The 17,578-nt window shown below is 53.4% G+C and overlaps 1 protein-coding gene across 13 annotated transcripts in view; it reads left to right on the top strand.

Moving 5' to 3' along the window:
• Nucleotides 1-17,578, top strand: part of TNS1 (tensin 1) — a 196,639-nt gene that overhangs the window by 37,292 nt on the left and 141,769 nt on the right. For 11 of the 13 annotated variants that reach the window (XM_081260957.1, XM_081260953.1, XM_081260961.1 and 8 more), the window contains one exon: nt 1,508-1,545. In XM_081260957.1, coding sequence (XP_081117083.1) covers nt 1,508-1,545 — 38 coding nt within the window. The other 2 variants (XM_081260949.1, XM_081260952.1) reach the window with 2 other exon arrangements.

The following is a 17,578-nucleotide window of genomic DNA, read 5'->3' as shown; positions in this document are numbered from 1 at the left end:
GGCAGCGGCCCAGGGAGGGCCTTGCAGACTCAGGCCTCAAGGCTGAGGCTTTCTCAATTCCGTGTTCCCTGGCCACAAAGAGGGCCCGGGGGTGGGGCTGGGGAGCTGCTGGGGTCAGAGAGGGAACACCTTCCGAAAGGGAGACAGCTGCCACCTGGGGTAAGGAGCATGGGGACAGCTGAGAAGCCAAAGAGCTAGACCAGTGGGTGTGCCTTGGGTGGCCAAGGGGAATGTGTCCTGGTGTGGCCAGGGTGATGTCCCTGGCTGTTGGGGGTCAGGAAAGCCTTGCTCACCACCAGCTGAGTCACAGGCCTGAAATGGGCCAGGACGGGGTTGGGAGAAGGTCCTAAGCTAGGGCCAGTGCCAAGGTCACATCCCAGGCTCCACCCAGTTTGCCTGCAGCCTCTCCCACCCTCAGGCCCAAAGGATGCCTCAAACAAACCAGAGTCCCCAGGTGGAGAGCCCTGGAGCTTCTTTCCCGCCCGCCTGGGGCCTTCACCTACCTGAGACCCCCCCAGCTGCGTTTTTCTGAGAATCAGGTGGGCTCCAAGCTGAGTGGGGCAAAGCGCCATAGACTGTGTGCTCAGTGGCCCTGGGCTGTGTGTGGCGGCTGGCCTTTTGGGTCTGAGGGTCTCCCTCTTTCCAGTGCCCCACCCACGTGCTTCAGTGCATCTGGGGCAGACAAGACCCAAGTCAGCTCGGAAATCAGCCCAGGAGACCCCTCAGCCGGCTCCTGAGAGGAGGGGGTTTGCCAGATTCCTCCACAGAGTCCCAGGGCCCTGGGGGGTGGGGTGGGGCTGGGGACATTCCAGGCTTTGGGAACCTGATAGGAAATTTGATTCCAGCTTCTGGTAGTGGGAGGGGTGGGGGCAAGTTGCGAGGGTGTGTGTGTGTGTGTGTGAGTGTGCGCGCGCGCTCCTGCGCATGGAGCCTGTGCGAGCGTGTTCACGTCTGTATCCCCAAATCTGTGCCAGGCCGGCGGACTCCGAGGGTCTCCACGAGACCGCCTGAGTGTTGGTGCCTGGTCAGAGGGTGGCATGGGTATGTGGGTGAGCCCTGTGGGCCCGGGCAGCGGTGCTGGGTGTGCCGGAGGGTGACCGTCTGCGTGTGCGCACGGGCCCTCCGCCCGGGAGGGTGCAGTGCGAGGCCGGCGGGGTCTGCCCGCCCGCGGGGTGTAAGGCGAGACGGGCCCTTGCTCCGCGGCGGGGCTGGCACGGGGCCTGGGTCCCGGCTCCCTCGGCCCCTGGCCGGGGTCCAGCGGGGGAGCCGGCGCCCGGGCCCGCGCTCCTCCGCCTCCCGCGCCCGCCCGAGGCCGGCCGTCCCGGGCACCCGCCCGCAGGCCCGGAGCGCGGCCGCCGCCCCCTGCGCCCGCCCTCGGCGGGGCTCCCTCCTTCCCTCCTTCCCTCCTTCCCTCCGAGCGCCGGCCGGGGCGGGGTGGGAGGAGATTTCGCGGAGTTTCCATTTCATACCTCGCGGCTAAAACTTTCTTTCTGTCTGCCCTCCGCAGTCTGCAGCTTCTCCTGTCATCGGAAATGCCAGGCCAAGGTAAGGGGCGCGCGCCGGACCGCGGGGGCGCCAGCGGGGCGGGGGCGGTGCCCGCGTCCCTCCTCCTCTCTTTGTTTATGCAAAGCGCCGGGGCCGGGGAGCGGGCGCAGGTCAAGGTGATGGCGAAGGCCGGGCGGGCTGCGGGTGGAGGGGCGGGAGGCCGGGTGGCGGGCACCGCGCCTGCAGGAGGTGGCTGGCGGGACGGAGTCCGAGGGAGGGACCTCGAGGGTGCTTTCCTGGTTCTCCGCGGAGTCGGGGCGAACGAGGGGGCGATGCGCCTCATTTGCTGGCGGGCCTCGGGGAGCCCTAGCTGGCCCAATTTGGCCATCATGGGAAAATTCAGTGTCCAAGCCATAGGACCCGGAGGGAGGGAGAAGCGGGCCAGCGGGGGAGGTGGGGGACGGGGATGGAGGTCTGGATCGAGGCGAGGGCTCTTGGTACCGTCGGAGCCACTGTCCCACCCCTCGTCACGGTCACGCCCCACTGTAGCCCTCAGTTTCCTCACCAGCGTTTCCTGGAGCTGTGTCCTGGCTGCCCAGGCTCCTCTCAGGCCTGGACAAAGGAGCCATAGGTCGCTGCTTGGAGTGTGGGGCTGTGGGGACACCAGGGTGGGTTGAGAGTTCTGGAAGGAAACTGCTCAGGCTGCTCTCTGCCGGGCCGACTGCCTTCCCTTCCCAAGCAGCCAGCTGGGCACTTTCTCCTGTCATTGCTTCTGCCCTCCCTGCCCTTTTCCCCACTTTGCCCTTCACACTTGACCTTTCAGGAAGGCGCTCAGGGAATGGAAGCATCCTCCCCAGGGAGGATGCTTCAGAGAGGAGCATATGGGCCATGGAGGCTCCCTATCTGGTGTGTCTTGCTCCCTTCCTCTTAGCTGGGTGGCCTTGGGCAACTCATGTACCTCTCGGGAGCTGTTTCATCCTCAAGGATGTGGGAATAAGGAGTGTACCTTATGAGGATTAAATGAGGTGAGGTGTGTGAAGTGCCAAGCCTGTGCCTAACACATAGTAGGTGCTCAAAAACATGGTCTTTGATGAGTAGAATTCTGAGCGTCATGGTTTATGCCAATGGGAAAGGGATGCTGATGGGAGGGCAAGATACTGATGGAGTGAGGGATCAGTGAGGGATCTGCCCCCTACCCCGCCCCCGAGATCTTGCCTAAACTGTGTACACTGTTTGCTGAGGGATGTGGTCTCCCCAGTCCCATCTGTAGACTCCAGGATGTGTACTCTCCTAGCTGAGGTGCAAAGGGCCTGTGGCTTGCTGTTGGCACATCAGTATGGTGAGTTTTCTGCCCCTTGTATTATCTCCTGCTTTTCTGTCCCCTCAGCCTTATCTTCAGGTGGGGAGTTTCTTCTTTTCCCTCCATGCTCCTCCTTGTTCTGTTCTTGGGCAGTTTTCTACCCTTAACTCCAGATTTCTGGTTCCTCTCCAGTCTCTGTTTTCCTACCCCTCTTCCTGCTTTTGCGTCTCTTAATAGCAATGAGCCTTTGTACCACACTTTGTGCAATGCCTTCGAAAGCATTTCATGTGCATTGTGAGATTTTATTCTTTTAATTCCATTAGAGCATAAAACAGAGGCCAAAGATCATATTGTCTTAAAGATGGGGAAGTCGAGGTGTCACAGGGTTGAGTGACTTCCCCGAGTCATTGGACCTCTGTGCTTCCTTCTGATTCCTCCTGCCTGGGGAGACATTTCTCCATCCCCCCTGCCCTTCCTCCTCCCCTTCCATCTCTGGGCAGTAGAAGGATACATGCAGAAATCTAATGGGATGAATGTACTCATCACATAGGGCCCAGAAAGGGGAGAATCAGTGACCTAGAGAGATGTGGCAGAAGATGGCCCCTTCTTGGGCGGCAGCCTCCTGTGTGGAGACAGAGGGATGCCAAAGATGACTTCCCCGGGGGGGTGCAGCCTGCCTGGCAATTCTCACATCTGCTGGGGGCTCAGATGCTCCAGGCTGCAGCAATCTGGCTCTGCTCAGCCCCAGAGGCCAACCAAGAGAGGAGGGGGTGGACCAGGCAGGGCAGTGGCCAGACAGATGGGGCTTTTTATAGGATTTTCCTCTATAGGAAATGGACCCACTGGTGGGGTGTGCTCCACCCAGCTGGCAAGTCTGCCCCCGAAACCACAGCTCTTACCCCCTCCTGGCTTTCCCTTCTGCTGGCGAGGGCAGCGGGAGCCCCAGAGCACACTGCGGAGGGCTGTACTCTGGGTTTTCTAACCAGATGAACTTGCAGGTCGTTTGATCCATCCCCTGCTCCAGATGGGATTCATTAAACAACTGTTACCTAAGCCCTTGCCATGGGCGGGACACTGTTCTGCAGGAGCAAGACAGGTACGATCTTTGCCCTCATGAGACTTACCTTCTAATAGGCAGACACGATAAATAGGCGAACCGGCCGGGCGTGGTCGCGCACGCCTGTGATCCCAGTGACTCAGGAGGCTGAGGCAGGAGGACCACAAGTTCCAGGCCAGCCTGGGCAACTCCGTGAGACCTGTTCTCAAAAAGAAAAAAGGCAAACAATTTAAGAAGGAGTGGGGCTAGAGCAGGGGGTCGGAGAGGACAGGTGAGGTGGCCCAGGAGGACTTCTTGGAGGAAGTGAGGTGGGACGCCAGCAATGCCACACCCCTGGGAAGGAGGAGAGCAGCCAGTGCAGAGACCCTGGGTGGGACGAGCTCATCGTGCTGGGAAGAAGGTGGTGTGGCTAGGAAGTGGGACACTGCAGAGTTCTGAGCATGACAGCTGCGATCCTGTCTTCACTGTGAGGAGAGCGCTCTGGCCATGGACAGGCGTCCAGGAGGAGCCAGGATGGGACCCAAGAGGCTGCTAACACTGCCCACGTGGGTTGGGCGGGTGGCGTGGCCCAGGGACTCACAGGAGAGCAGTGTGTGGGGTCGTGTGTGGGATGCATTCTGCAGAAGAGCCTGGAGCCCTGATGGATGGGATGCTGGCCGCGGTGACAACCGGCTCAAGCCTGGCTCCCAGGTCTCAGGCAGTGCCTGGGAGCAGGTGGTTCCCTTTACTGAGACAGATGAAGTGCTCGAGAAACTTGAGAAAAGGAGGCTCCGGGATTTCTGCTTTGCTTGGTCTTCCCCACACTTCTCCTGCACCCTGGGGATTTCTTGCCGCTCTTGATCATCTCCAAATCAGCCTGTTCTTGTAGTGGCTGGTCTGAGTGTCTGAACAGTCCATCTTCCAGACTTTTCCTGCAGTAGGAACCCATGGCTCTGACGGGGGCTGTGGTATTTATGCACAGCAATAGGAAAGTTCGTATCTTGTTTGTTTGTTTGGCACTAGGGATTGGAACATGCTAGACAGGCACTCCACCCCTGGCCTACATCCCCAGCCCTAGATGCAGCAAGATCATGTAACAAATTATCCCAATTTTCACAGCTTAAAGCAGCAGCAGACATTTATGATGCAGTTTTTCTGAGGCTAGGGACTTTGGAAGGGGCTTAGCTGGCCAGGTCTGGCCAGGGGCCTGTCATGGGATGGCAGTTGAGGTGTGGCTGGGGCTCAATCTTCTGATGGCCAGACTGGGGCTGGAGGATCCTCTCCCAAACAAGGTCCCCTCTCTAGGCTGCTTGGGTGTCCTTACCACGGTGGCTGGTTTCCCAAGTGTGAGCCTTTCAAGAAAGAACAAGGGCCAGCCACCATGTCTAGTATCCCGCCTTGGAGGACACATGCTATTATTTCTACATTATCTTCCTGGTGCCCAGGTCAGGCCTGTTTGGTGCAGGAGGAACCTACAGAAGGGTGTTTCTCCCATGAGGTAAGAATCAACAGGGCCATCCTGGGGTCTGGTTACTGCAGGTGCCCAGAGAGAGGGCTCTGCTGGCCGGGCTTCACGAGGCCGTGGGAGTGGCGTGTTGGGTAGGGACACAGGAGTCAGAAGCCTGAGTTTGCACTCTCTGCCTGCCGCCTTCTAGCTATGTGAGCTGGGTTGTGCTGGATTAAGTGACCCTTGACATGTGGCAGGCACCTTTCTCTTCCTGGGCACCACAGGCGAAGACCAGGAAGGAGCCTGGATATTCTGTGCCCAACTCTTTGCCACTTGGACCAGCTTGAAAGAAGATGCTAGTGTCAGGAGAGGAGGGGCCTCTGCTCTTGGCTCACAGTAGATGCCACAAGTGTCTCAACTGCACAAAGGCGGCCTGAGAGAGAGGCGGCACCTCCAGCTTCTAGACTACTGCTTGGCCCATAGCGAGGGGCTGATACAGGAAGGGAATGATGGAATAAAGAATGTGAAAGATCAGGGCTGGGGATGTGGCTCAAGCGGTAGCGCGCTCGCCTGACATGCGTGCGGCCCGGGTTCGATCCTCAGCACCACATACCAACAAAGATGTTGTGTCCACCGAGAAGTAAAAAATAAATATTAAAAAAATTCTCTCTCTCTCTCTCTCTCTCTCCTCTCTCACTCTCTCTTTAAAAAAAAAAAAGAATGTGAAAGATCAGCTCCTGTTTCAGGAGAGGCTGAGGCAGGAGGATCGCAAGTTTGAGGCCCCTTCAGCATCTAATCAAGACCCTCAGCAATTTCAGGAGACCCTGTCTCAAAAGGGAAAGCAAAAAGGACTGGGGATAGAGCTTGGTGGTAAAGCACCCTTGGGTTCAATTCCTAGTACCCCAAACAATAAAATAAAATAAAGAATTTTACATAGATCGGAACTAAAGCAAGTTCTGGGAACAGCACCCCAGAAACAGTCCTGCTCCCCTCTAAGTCATTATCCCCCAAAGGCAATTGCTGTTCTTACCCCCATAGTCTGAAGTGAGTTTTGCCCGTCCTTGAACTTCCTGTAAATTGAGTCATATGCATGTTGGCTTCTGTGTTGGGCTGCTTCAAGGGACATGGTGTCTGGGAGGCTCACCTCTGTTTCTGTGGGAGCCAGTGGCCTCTTCTGGGTTGCCTGTTGCTTGCCATCATGTGACTGCACCACAGTTTATTTCCCACCCACTGTTGATTGCCATCTGGGCTCTTTCCAGCACGGAGCTGTTACAAACAAACCTGCCTTCGATTTTCAGCCACCTGTGTCCACACGGAATCCATGAGATGTTTTCCTGCGTCTTCGTGGTTCTGGGAGGTGGGTGGGGCTCGTGGTAGCTCCGTGTTGCAGGCAGGTCCAACACTGAGGCCCAGCCAGAGTGACCCGCTTCACCATGGTGACTTGGGACAGTGGGCTTCTACGTGATTCTGGCTCTGCCCTGGGATAGATGCGCCAGGAACAGGTGAGAAGGGAAAAGAGCGAAGGATGCAGGGACACCAGAGGGTGGGACTGCTGGGCCACTGGGGTCTGCTGCGGGTCCTGGAAACCCCGTCTCCAGCTCTTGCCTTAAATCTGGAAGGAAGCAGATTCTAAGCTGCGCTCTGTTCCCACCTGGTGTCCTGGGGTCCTTCTGGGTTCTCGCTGTTTCACTGTTACTGAGGATTTACAATGACTGGCCCAGGATTTGCCTTCGCTTTGGTTCTGGCACATGCTCCGTGTGTGTACACAGCAGATTTTCTTGTTTTGCCTTTCTCTTCCGCCTCTGCTCTCTGACCCCACAACCGCCACATGGTTATATTTATGTATTTGTTATTTTAAGTCAACTTTTAATTTTAGAATGGTTCTAGATTTACAGAAAAGTTGCAAAGACAGCACAGAGAGTTCCTGTGTGGCAAACCCTCGGGTTCCCCTCATCCCCAGACACAGTTTTAAGAAACGCTGTTCTCACCCCTGTTTGGCCCTTGTTTTGGAATAGCAGTTGCTGCTGATGGCAGTGGTGGTTCCTTCCAGAAAGGAACCTGCTCCATTCCAGGTCAGATGGGAGTTAAAGGAGAGGACCAGGCCGCTGCCAGGCAGGCAGCCTGCTGGAGCCCAGCTGCGGGCAGTTCTTCTCATCCTCTGGCTGCCCTCCTCTGCCTCTCCTGGCCTCTTCCAGGGCCTGGCACTCTCCTGACCCAGGCGCAAGCTGGGGTGGAGGAAGGAGCCTGCAGCAAGGCCTTGAACTCCTCCCCTCCACCCGAAGGGCTTAAATCTCATCTCTCAAGCTTGAAAGGAGAGGAAATCCCATAATGAACCCCCACCTTGCCGTCACGTCCCACACCACCTTTCCTGCTAGTCTCTCGTAAACACACCTGCAGCCTTCCTGTGCAGTTGGGTGGGTGGGTGGGGGCTTGTGTTCTCTGGCTACCATAGCTAGATGGGAGGGGGCTCCTGACCCTAGGACCCCTTGATGGCTCTGAGCCTTGTGGACTGTTTAAGAGCTTCGGCCTTGGAGATAGACTGTGGAGTTTAAATCCTGGTTTCCTCATCTGTAACATGGGACTTATTTTGTGTGAACACTGAGAATGACAAGCTCCAGATTCAGCGACCAAGAAGCTGACTGATTCTGTTTTACTCTCCCTACTTTCTTCCATCTAATAAAAGGCAGGGAGAGTCTGAGACACCAGCAAAGCTTGCTGAGGGCAGTGGCTTCTAGACTACATGCTCGTATGGGTTTTGCCTTCTTTCTCTCCAGCATCAGGGAAGAACAAGGAACGTGTGTAGGCAAATGTCCACGGGTTTGGCTCTTCTGCCTGCCACATGGCACCTGAGAGCCATGGCAGTGGTTTGAGAGCTCTTCTGTACAGTGGAATCACCTGGATGCTTTAAAAAGACAGACGTCTAGCTGGGTGCAGTGGTGCATGCCTGTAATCCCTGCAACTCCAGAGGAGGACAGGAGGATTGCAGGTTTGAGGCCAGTCTCAGCAACTTAGTGAAGCCCTCAGCAACTTAGTGAGAACTTGTCTCAAAATTTAAAAAAGGCCTGGGGATGTAGCTCAGTGACTAAGTACCCCTGGGTTAAAGCCCTAGTATGTATGTGTATACACACACACACACACACACGTAAAATACATATGGATCTATCTATCTATTGATTGATCAATTGATCAGTGCCTGGGTCCTGCTCCCCAGAGAGGTTTGGGGTCTGACCTGGGCATTGGGATTTTTCAAAGTGGTCACCAGTAGTGGGAGTGTGACATGGCACAACCACTCTGGTGACAGCTTGGCTCTTTCTTCCAAAGTTCCGTCTACACTGGCGCTGTGGCCCAGCGATTCTACTCTGAGGTATTTACCAAAAAGAAAGGAAAACACGTCCTCAGAATGACTCGTGCACAAATATTCATGGCAGGTTTATTCACAAGAGCCCCAAACTGGAAAGAACCCACTATTCCACACAGGTTAATGGATAAACAAATAGTGACATAATAGTACAGGGCGACACCACTCAGCAATAAAAAGGAACAAACTATTCTTGTGCACGGCAAAGTCTAAAAAGCATGATGGTGAGTGAGAGAAGCCAGGCACGGAAGTGCACAGACTGGATCATTCCATTTTGTGAAATCCTAGAAAAGGCAGAACTCCACTGACAAAGAGCAATTGGTAATCCCCAGAACTGGGGTGCTGGGAAGATTGGCTGCAGAGGTTCATGAGGGACATTTTGGGGAATGGAAATGTTCTAACCCTTGACAATGGTAGTTACCAGGTGCATGCAGCTATCCAAACCTCTTGAACTGTGTTCTTCAAGGGGCATGTTTAACTGCATGTAAGCTGCATCTTAATACAGTTTATTGAAATAAAACTTTCCACGTGAGTCTCCCTTACAGCTGTATTTGAGAGTCACTCTGCTCCACAGTTTCTGAAGCCCTGTCTTTGTTCTCCGAGTGCCCCCAAGCACAATGTCACCTCCTTAAAAGTTCCTCCTGGGCTTGAGGACCTCCTTTGTTTTGTTTTTTGGTAACCACTTTAAAGTTCTGGTTCACAGTGGTTTATGCCGTTCATCCAGTTCCGAGTGTATCATGAAACGTGTACCCACAGAGCTGTGTGAGCATCGCCACCGTCGATTTCAGGACATTTTCATCACCTCAAAAAGCTACCCATACCCTTGAGCTGTCACCCTGCCATTCTCCATCTCGCCACCCCCCCCCCCACCCAAGCAGCCTCTGTTCCGCTTCCGGTCTCTGTGTCTTGTTCCATGGTGGAGAGTCCATCTGATGGGATCAGAGGCTCCGTGGTCTCCATGACTGGCTTCTTTCATGCAGCCCAGTGGTTCCAAGGCACGTCTGGGTCGGAGCTTCATTTCTTTCGAGGGCCAAGGAATATTCCATTATGTGAGCACACCGCCTTCTACTCTTCCATCCATCCGTTTGGGGACTCTTCAGTGTGTTTCGCCTTTGGGCCCTTGTGAAGGATGCTGCCACGGTGTCCTCGGCTGGCTTTCGTGTGGATGCGTGTGGATGCGTGTTTCCATTCTCTGCAGTGTGTAGGCCCAGGCATGGAATGATGGGGCTTCCATAGCACGACGATTAATTTTTTTAAAGACTAGCTAGTCTGTTTCCCAAGGCAGCTGGTATTGGTTTTCTAGGGCCAGTATGACAAAGTGCCACAATTGGGTGGCTTTAAACGGTGGAGCTTATTGCCTCAATACTGGAGGCTGTGAGTCCAACATCAAGGTGTCAGCAGGCCACGTGCCTCTGGAAGCTGTCGGGCACTTCCTTGCCTTTCCCGTTTCTGAGACTTTGCTGCCAACCTGAGGTAGTCCTGGGCTTGTGGACACATCACTCTGATTTTCCATCTTCACGTGAGGTTCTCTCAGGGTCCTCCATCATCCCTCCTCCATGTCTGTGTGTCCCTGTTGACATTTTCATAAAGACTCATCGTGTTGGATTACCTCAGTTTAACTTTATCACCTCTGAAAGGACACTATTTCCAAATGAAGTCACATTGTGAGGTTTGGGGGCTTTGGACTTGAACATATCTTTTTTTTTTTTTTTTTTTTTTGGAGAGCACAATTCAGTCTATGAGCGCCATTTTCTATCCCCACCAGCACAGTACGAGGATGCTAGCTTCTCCATGTCTTCCTCAGCGCTTGCTGTTATCTGACTTGCTGTTACCTTCATTCCCCTGGGTGTGAAGTTGTAGTTTTGTGGTTTTGCTTTGACTTCCCTGATGGCCGATCATGTTGAGCATCTTTTCATCCCCTTATTGGTCACCTGTACATCTTCTTTGGAGAAATGTCTATTTAGATGTTTTTTTTCCCACTTAAAAATGGTGGGTTATTTGTCTTTTATTATTGAGTTAAAAGAATTATTGATATGTTCAAAATACTAATCCTTGATCAAATATATGACCTGAATTTTTTTTTCCATTCTGTAGGTTGTCTTTACCTATTTTTGTTTTAAGTTTGAGATGGAATCTCATTAAGTTGCTCAGGCTGGTCTGGAACTTGGATCCTCCTGCCCCAGCCTTCTGAGGAGTTGGGATTTCTAGCTTGGCTGCTTTTCTTGTTTTCTCACAGTGTTGCCCAGGCCTGGCCTGGAACTGCTATATTCAAGTGAACCCTCCTGCCTCTGTCTCCTGAATAGCTGGGATTGTAGGCAGATGCTCCCATGCCTGGCTCCCTTTCTACCTTTTGGAAGAATTTGTGAACAGTTGATATTACTTTTTTAAATGTTTGGTAGAATTTACCTGTGCAGCCACCTGGGTCTGGGCTTTTGTTCCTGTGTGAAGTTTTGATTGTTAATTCCGTCTATTCATTATAGGTCTATTCAGCTTTTCTATTTCTTCATGGGTCAGTTTTGGTGGTTTGTGTCTTTTGAGGAAAGTAGTTCATTTCATTTTAGCTATCTAACTTTTTTGGGCATACAGTTATTTATAGTATTCTTTAGGCTTCTGTTTATTTTTGTAGTGCCAGTAGTAGTCTCCCTTCTTTCTGATTCCAGCAATTTGAGTCTTTGTTGTTGTGGTTGTTGTTGTTGTTATTGTTGTTCAGTTTTGGTTAGTCAAGCTAAGGGTTTGCCAATTTTGTCAACCAATTCAAAGAACCTCCTTTTCCTTGCTCTTACGGGGTTTTCCCTTATAATAGCTTAGTTTACTGAGCATCTTCTGCACGGTGGCTCCTTGACACTCATTTCAGTCCATAAAACACCTCACGTAAAGCAGAGATGATTGGTCTCACTCCCAAACGAGGGCGTTTAGGTGAAATGCCCAAGCTAGTCCCGTGGCCGGCAGGCTGGGGAGCCTGCTGCAGCTCAGGCCCTAGTGCTTGGCTCCTGCTGCAGAGGACCTCTGTCTCCCACACTTGGCCTCTACTCTCTGTGGCTGAGACTTTGTCACTAAGAAGAGCCATGAATCACTGTTGCCTGCCAGGGACACTCAGTGTCACCTGGTGAGACACTGGGGCATCTTCCACCCTGTTCAGTGGGTCTGGTCTGAGCCCCTAAATCTCACATTTTCTGACATCCCTAATGACTGTTGCTGGGTCCCCTGACAGCCCCTGGAGAGCCTGTTTGCCCCTGAAAACCCCTCCCCCACTCTACCAGATGTAGGCACCAGGAAGTGGCTGATTCCCCCAGTCTCCATGCTCTCCTGGTTTCTGCTTTGCCTGGGATGGGGTCCTGGGTGACATAGGTCTTGGGGAGCCATTTCCTCGATTCTTTATAATAAAAGTTAAAAAGAGCCCTATGTGGTGGCGCATGCCTATAATCCCAGCAGCTTGGGAGGCTGAGGTAGGAGGATCGCGAGTTCAAAGTCAGTCTCACCAACTTAGCAAGGCCCTAAGGAACACAGTGAGACCTTTCTCTAAATAAAATACAAAAAGGGGCTGGGGATGTGGCTCAGTGGTTAAGTTCCCTTGGGTTCAATCCCTGGTACCAAAAAAAAAAAAAAAGAAAAAGCAATAAGTTGTACTGCCCCCATCCTCCTGAAGTGCTTTAATGCAGTGGAGTATAGGAAAATGTGCAGGGGTTAATAAGTAATCGTGGAGTCTCTCTCTCTCACATACACACATGCGCACACACATGCACACACACACACACACACACACACACACACGTACATCCTGCTCCCCATTAATGGGGGGAGCAAGACGGGGGCGGGAGAGAAAGTGACACTGAGCTATGACTGGCTTCTCATTTTCCTGGAATGTGGCTCCCAAAAGGTCTCATATTTTTTGGCGTTCCTGACTCTGGGGCTGTGTAAACATCACATGGGGGTTCACTGTCTCCGGGAGACTGTGAGTGAGAAGGGGGAGGAAGGGGAACAGAGCAGAGAGAAGGGCATGTGGGAGGTGGAGAATTGGAGAGGGAGAAAGAAGAGGAAAATCCCGGGGTCCTGGTGGAACAGGACACACAGTGGAATATGCTAGGGAGAACAAAGGCCCGCAAAGCCCTCCTAACATGAGAGGGATCCAGTGAAGGTTGGGGTCTGCAGTGTGAGGTGGAGGGCAGAGGAACCAGAGTGATTTAGAAGCCCTGTTGGTGACTGACCCCTGGTCCACTCCAGCCTCCCTCACTGCTTCTAGCTTGTAGCATGGGTCTGCCTCAGTTTCCTCACCTGTGAGATGGGGATAATGGGGACCTGCTGACTAGCGTGCTGGAGCTGGCTGAGCAGGGAAAAGGAGGAGCTTGCTGTGAGCTTTCATCCCCTGGGGTGTGGGGAGTGCAGCAACTAGGATTACAGCCCCTGGACCCCGGGGACGCCCACTGTGGCTGAGAGAAGCTGCTGGTCCTGAGGGAGGGCCCCGAGACACGGCCTGAGAAGCCAGCATCCCCTCCTTCTGGGCTCTACCTGGAGGCCAGGCCTCCGTCTTCATCCTCAAACTGGGACGTCAGGAGAGGTGGTAGGAGATTGGGAACACCCCGGTGTTGGGCTGCACGGTCCTGCCTCTGTCATTTACATGAGAGGGGACATTTTACCCCCAGCCTCTGAAGTCTGGTTTCCTCTTTGGTTTAAAAATGGTGACATTGCAAACTGCACTTCCAACGAGCAGAATGAATAAATGATAGGAAACTTAAAAAAACGGGGACGTTGACATCTTGCTAATACCATGTTAACGTTGGTGTGAAGATTAGAGGAGATGAAAGTAAAATCCTGGCAGGTGATGGAGGCCTTTGCTCCATAGATAGCTCATGTTCTATTGTTCCAAGATCTGAGGATAATAAAGCGCTAAGTGCTCCAGAAATAACAAACAGCTAACCAGGCCAGAATCCAGCAGGCCGCAGGCCCCCCATGGACTCCACCTGCTGCCGAGTCCTCCTTCCTGCTCCGCCCTGCCAAGGACCTATGAGGCTGCTGCTCTCCTTCAGGGGGTTCTGGACCCTGGCTGATGAGTGACTTGGCCAGTCTCCCCCACCCCCTGCAGAGGGCAGGTGGGGCGGGGTGTCTGTGGGGGGCCATTAGGAGGCATGTGTCCTGGGCACAGAGTGAGTCACAGATTAACCCCCCTTCCCACCCCGCCTGCTTCCACTGGCACTGGCCCCGGGCACCCAAGCGGGCACCCAAGCGAGGGTGTCCAGGGGTATCTGGGTTCAAACCAGGTTCTGTTCGAGGAAGCGGGGCGGGGAGGAGGTTACTCGCGGTTCATGCGCGGTGGGGGGAGCAGCAGGAAAGCTCAGGACCTTCTCGGGCACACGGAAGCTCACACTGGCTTGGGTTCCCAGTCAGCCCGCAGCCTCCAGGGATCAGGTATCCCCGCGCACAGGATCATTTAATCTGAACTTCACAACACTTTAAAAAATAGGCGGATGAACCCTCGGGTCCAGGACAGGAAATGGGCTCAGATGGCTGAGGAATGTGCCCATGTGGCAGTAAGGTGGGGACCAGGACCCCAGAATTGAACCCAGAAGCCCCGCACTGTGGTGCATGCCTGTAATCCCAGCAGCTCAGGAGGATCGTGAGCTCAAAGCCAGCCTCAGCCAAAGCCAGGCCCTAAGCAATTCAGAGACCCTGTCTCTAAATATAAAAAGGAGCTGGGGATGTGGCTTTCCTGAGTTCAATCCTGGGTACCAAAGCCAACAAACAAAAAAACTAGCCAGAATTGAACCCAGATTGAGGGAGAGGTTTGAGGGGAGTCTGAGCTGAGTCCCAGGCCTGACTTTTTTTCTTTCACACTTGCTATCTCTGACATCGGGGAAGTTGTGTAGCCTCCCTGTGACTTGTTCTTGACCTTCACTGTTTCCTAGATGAGTGTGAGAATTAAGTGAATTAATGCACATAATAAACACGATTAGAAGAATCGATAAACACCAGCAATTATTATTGGCGCTCCCCTGTGAATGGAGTCTGCAGTTGGGCTGGGTGGAGGAGCTCAGTTCAGACTCGTTCGTCGTATTCCACTTTCCTGAGGCTTCCTGAACCTCAGGGAAGACAGTGGTTTTCCCTGAGTGGGGCTGTCTTGTGAAGGAGTGAGCTCTCAGCAGCCATCTGTGTCCTGGGGAGGGAGGCTGGACTGGAGGCCCTCAAGGTCTCTTTGAAGATCTGAGGGCATGGGAATCAGAGCAGATTTGTTTTCCCAACACCTCTGCTTGCAGCTGAGTGATCTTGGATCATTTTCTGAAGTGCTTGGTTCTCGGTTTCCTCATCTATCAGCTGGGATCATGAATCCTGCCTGTAGGACTGGGATGAGGATGGAAAAGCTCAGGACCTTCTGGGGCACAGGGAAGCTCACACTGGCTTGTCCCTTGAGGTGGGACCCACAGATGTTGATCTCTCTTTTGTGTTCACTGCATCAGTCCAGATTCTCCTGAGAAGCCCCAGGATGTAGATATTGAGAAACTTATCATATGGATGGGCTTCGCTAGGCATTGTTTTGCAGCTCCTGGTGCATGGAAGCCAGTCATTTGTGACAGTGATGGCTGTGGTGCTGAGTCTGGCTCTCCAGTGATCCCAGAGCAGGAATACTAGGTCACCTGATCCCTTGGCAGGCACATTTCCTCTGCTCCCTGGGAGGTCCTGCTCTCTTCTGCCGGGCTCTAGTGGCTCCACCATCCCTTGTCGGATTCCTTGGGGCTTCTGGAAACTTCATAGCTTGAACTACTCTTCCCTTCGGGGGATGTAACTCTTTAATTGTCCTTAGGCTATTCTGACCCTAATCTATGTCTTTGTTAGGTTCCAAGTTCATTTTATTTTTTAAAATTTATTTATTTATTTTGCAAGAGGAGGGGTTACTCGTTATTTTTGGATGATTTTTGGACTTACAGAAAATTTGCAAAAATGGTACAGAGTTTGGGCTGGGGATGTGGCTCAAACAGTAACGCGCTCGCCTGGCATGCGTGGGGCGCTGGGTTCGATCCTCAGCACCACATAAAAATATAAATAAAGATATTGTGTCCATCGAAAACTAAAAAAAAAAATATTAAAAAAAATGGCACAGAGTTGGTATAATACCCTTCTCTATGTCATGTCCACCTCCCACATAACTGTTGTGCAGTTATTGAAACCAAGAGATTGACATCCATCTCATGCTCTTAGCTAATCTGCAGATCTTAGTAGAATTTGGCCAGTGTTCCCTCCAGGCCCTTTTGCAGACCTGGGCTACCATTCTGTATGGTCCAGAGCCTCAGTGATTTTCCCTTGATCACACTGACCCAGCCAAGGCCCACGGGAGTCCCTTGAGGTGGGACCCACAGATGTTGATCTCCTTTTATGTTCTCTGCATCAGTCCAGATTCTCCCGGAAGCCCCAGGATGTAGATATTGAGAAACTTATCGTGACGATGGGCTTCAGGGTCAGCGAACTCAAGGGGTGATGTTGCTCATGTTTGAGGGAATTTTTTTTTTTTTTTCTCCAGGAAATGCTAGTCTTGGCTCTAATAACCTTCGATAGACAGGGGACTGATTTGGATAGAAGTATGTCATTCTGGTCTAGCCTTCTTTGGTTTCCAAATTTGATCTTGGATGCACACCCTCTGTGAGTTTGGGCAAATCATCTGTGAAGTGGGGTAAACATGATTGTTTTTAAGGGGTGTTGGTGGGGGGTCAGAAGGATTTGGATGCCTGCCTTTGAAGCCAGAGTAGGAATGCCCCTCCCTGGGGTGTGGCTTCAGGCGCTTGCAGGACCCAGAAGGGACCCTCTAATCTGCAGCATTCATTCCTTCTGGGGACACACCTGGGACACTTCCCTCCCAGGAGAGCCTAAGGTGGCTCCTCTCTCTGATCAGCTTGGAAGAGAGAGTCTGAGGGAACAAAGTAGTTGAGCACAGGGCCCTGCCCGGATGGAGGCTGCAGGGCAGGTGTCTGCGCACATGTGCGTGTGTGTGCACTCATGTACACGTGTGTGAAATACTCCCTGGGTAGTAGCTGGAGGCGCAGAGAGACCCGGATCCGAAGCAGCAAGAGGACCTTACTGAGCAAGGCTCCCAAACTGGGCCAGTGCCCTGTGGTTCTCCAGGCTCTGGGGAGGAGGGAGGTGCATGGAGATGCTTGGGGTTCCCAGGATTTGGGAAGGAGATGTGGAGGCCAAGGAGAAAGGGGCCTTCCTGTAAGGGAAGAACCCCGGGTCTATCCAAGCCCCTCCTGTAGGGCCTTGCCATCTTCCAGCTACCTGGGTTCAACTGTCCTTTCCATAAGGGGAAACTGAGGCCGCAGGTTGGAGCGTTGGTATAGGGTGGTCACTATCCAGGTGGTTTTCTTGGTCTTTGTGGAGGACCACATAGGAGGACAGTTGGAAACTGCAGCAGGAGGGAGTTGGGTCAGCTCTAAGGAGGTGCCTTCTTTTGGTGGGGAGACCAGAAGGAGGACCAGGAGGCTAAAGGAGCAGTCTAGACTCCCTTTTGTTTGGCTAGGGAGGGCAGAGCCTTCCTGCGCTGGCTGGCGCTGTGTGTCTGTGGGGGACAGGACCAGCCGGCTTCCAGGACCTGGAGGGAGAATCCTAGAGTTCTGGCCTGCCTTGCGCTGCCCTTGGGTAAAGCAGTGCACGCCCACTGTGCCCCCTGAGATCCCGTCTGTCTTCGTGTCCCCTCCCTGGATCCTCCCCTGGGGCATCTCCAGGAGATGGGGCTAGTGAGTGTCCTTGGGCAGCAGGCTTGACCGCCTCTGCCTCGGTTTCCTCCTCTGTCACCTGGGGATAATGGTGGGGTGGGCGGCCTGTTTCTGACTGGGGTGATGAGTAGGGGCCTCCTTTCCTCCATCACCAAGAGAGGCAGAGGAGAACTGGAGGGTCTCCTGGCCTGGCCCAGCGCAAGTTGAGGGCTGGGCAGCCCTGGCCCTGCCGAGTAACCTGGCACCCGCCTCCCTG

This window comes from Spermophilus citellus (genome assembly GCF_964194105.1).
Source record: "Spermophilus citellus genome assembly, chromosome: 11".
Classification (NCBI taxonomy): domain Eukaryota; kingdom Metazoa; phylum Chordata; class Mammalia; order Rodentia; family Sciuridae; genus Spermophilus; species Spermophilus citellus.
This window is presented reverse-complemented; position numbering and strand designations above follow the sequence as displayed.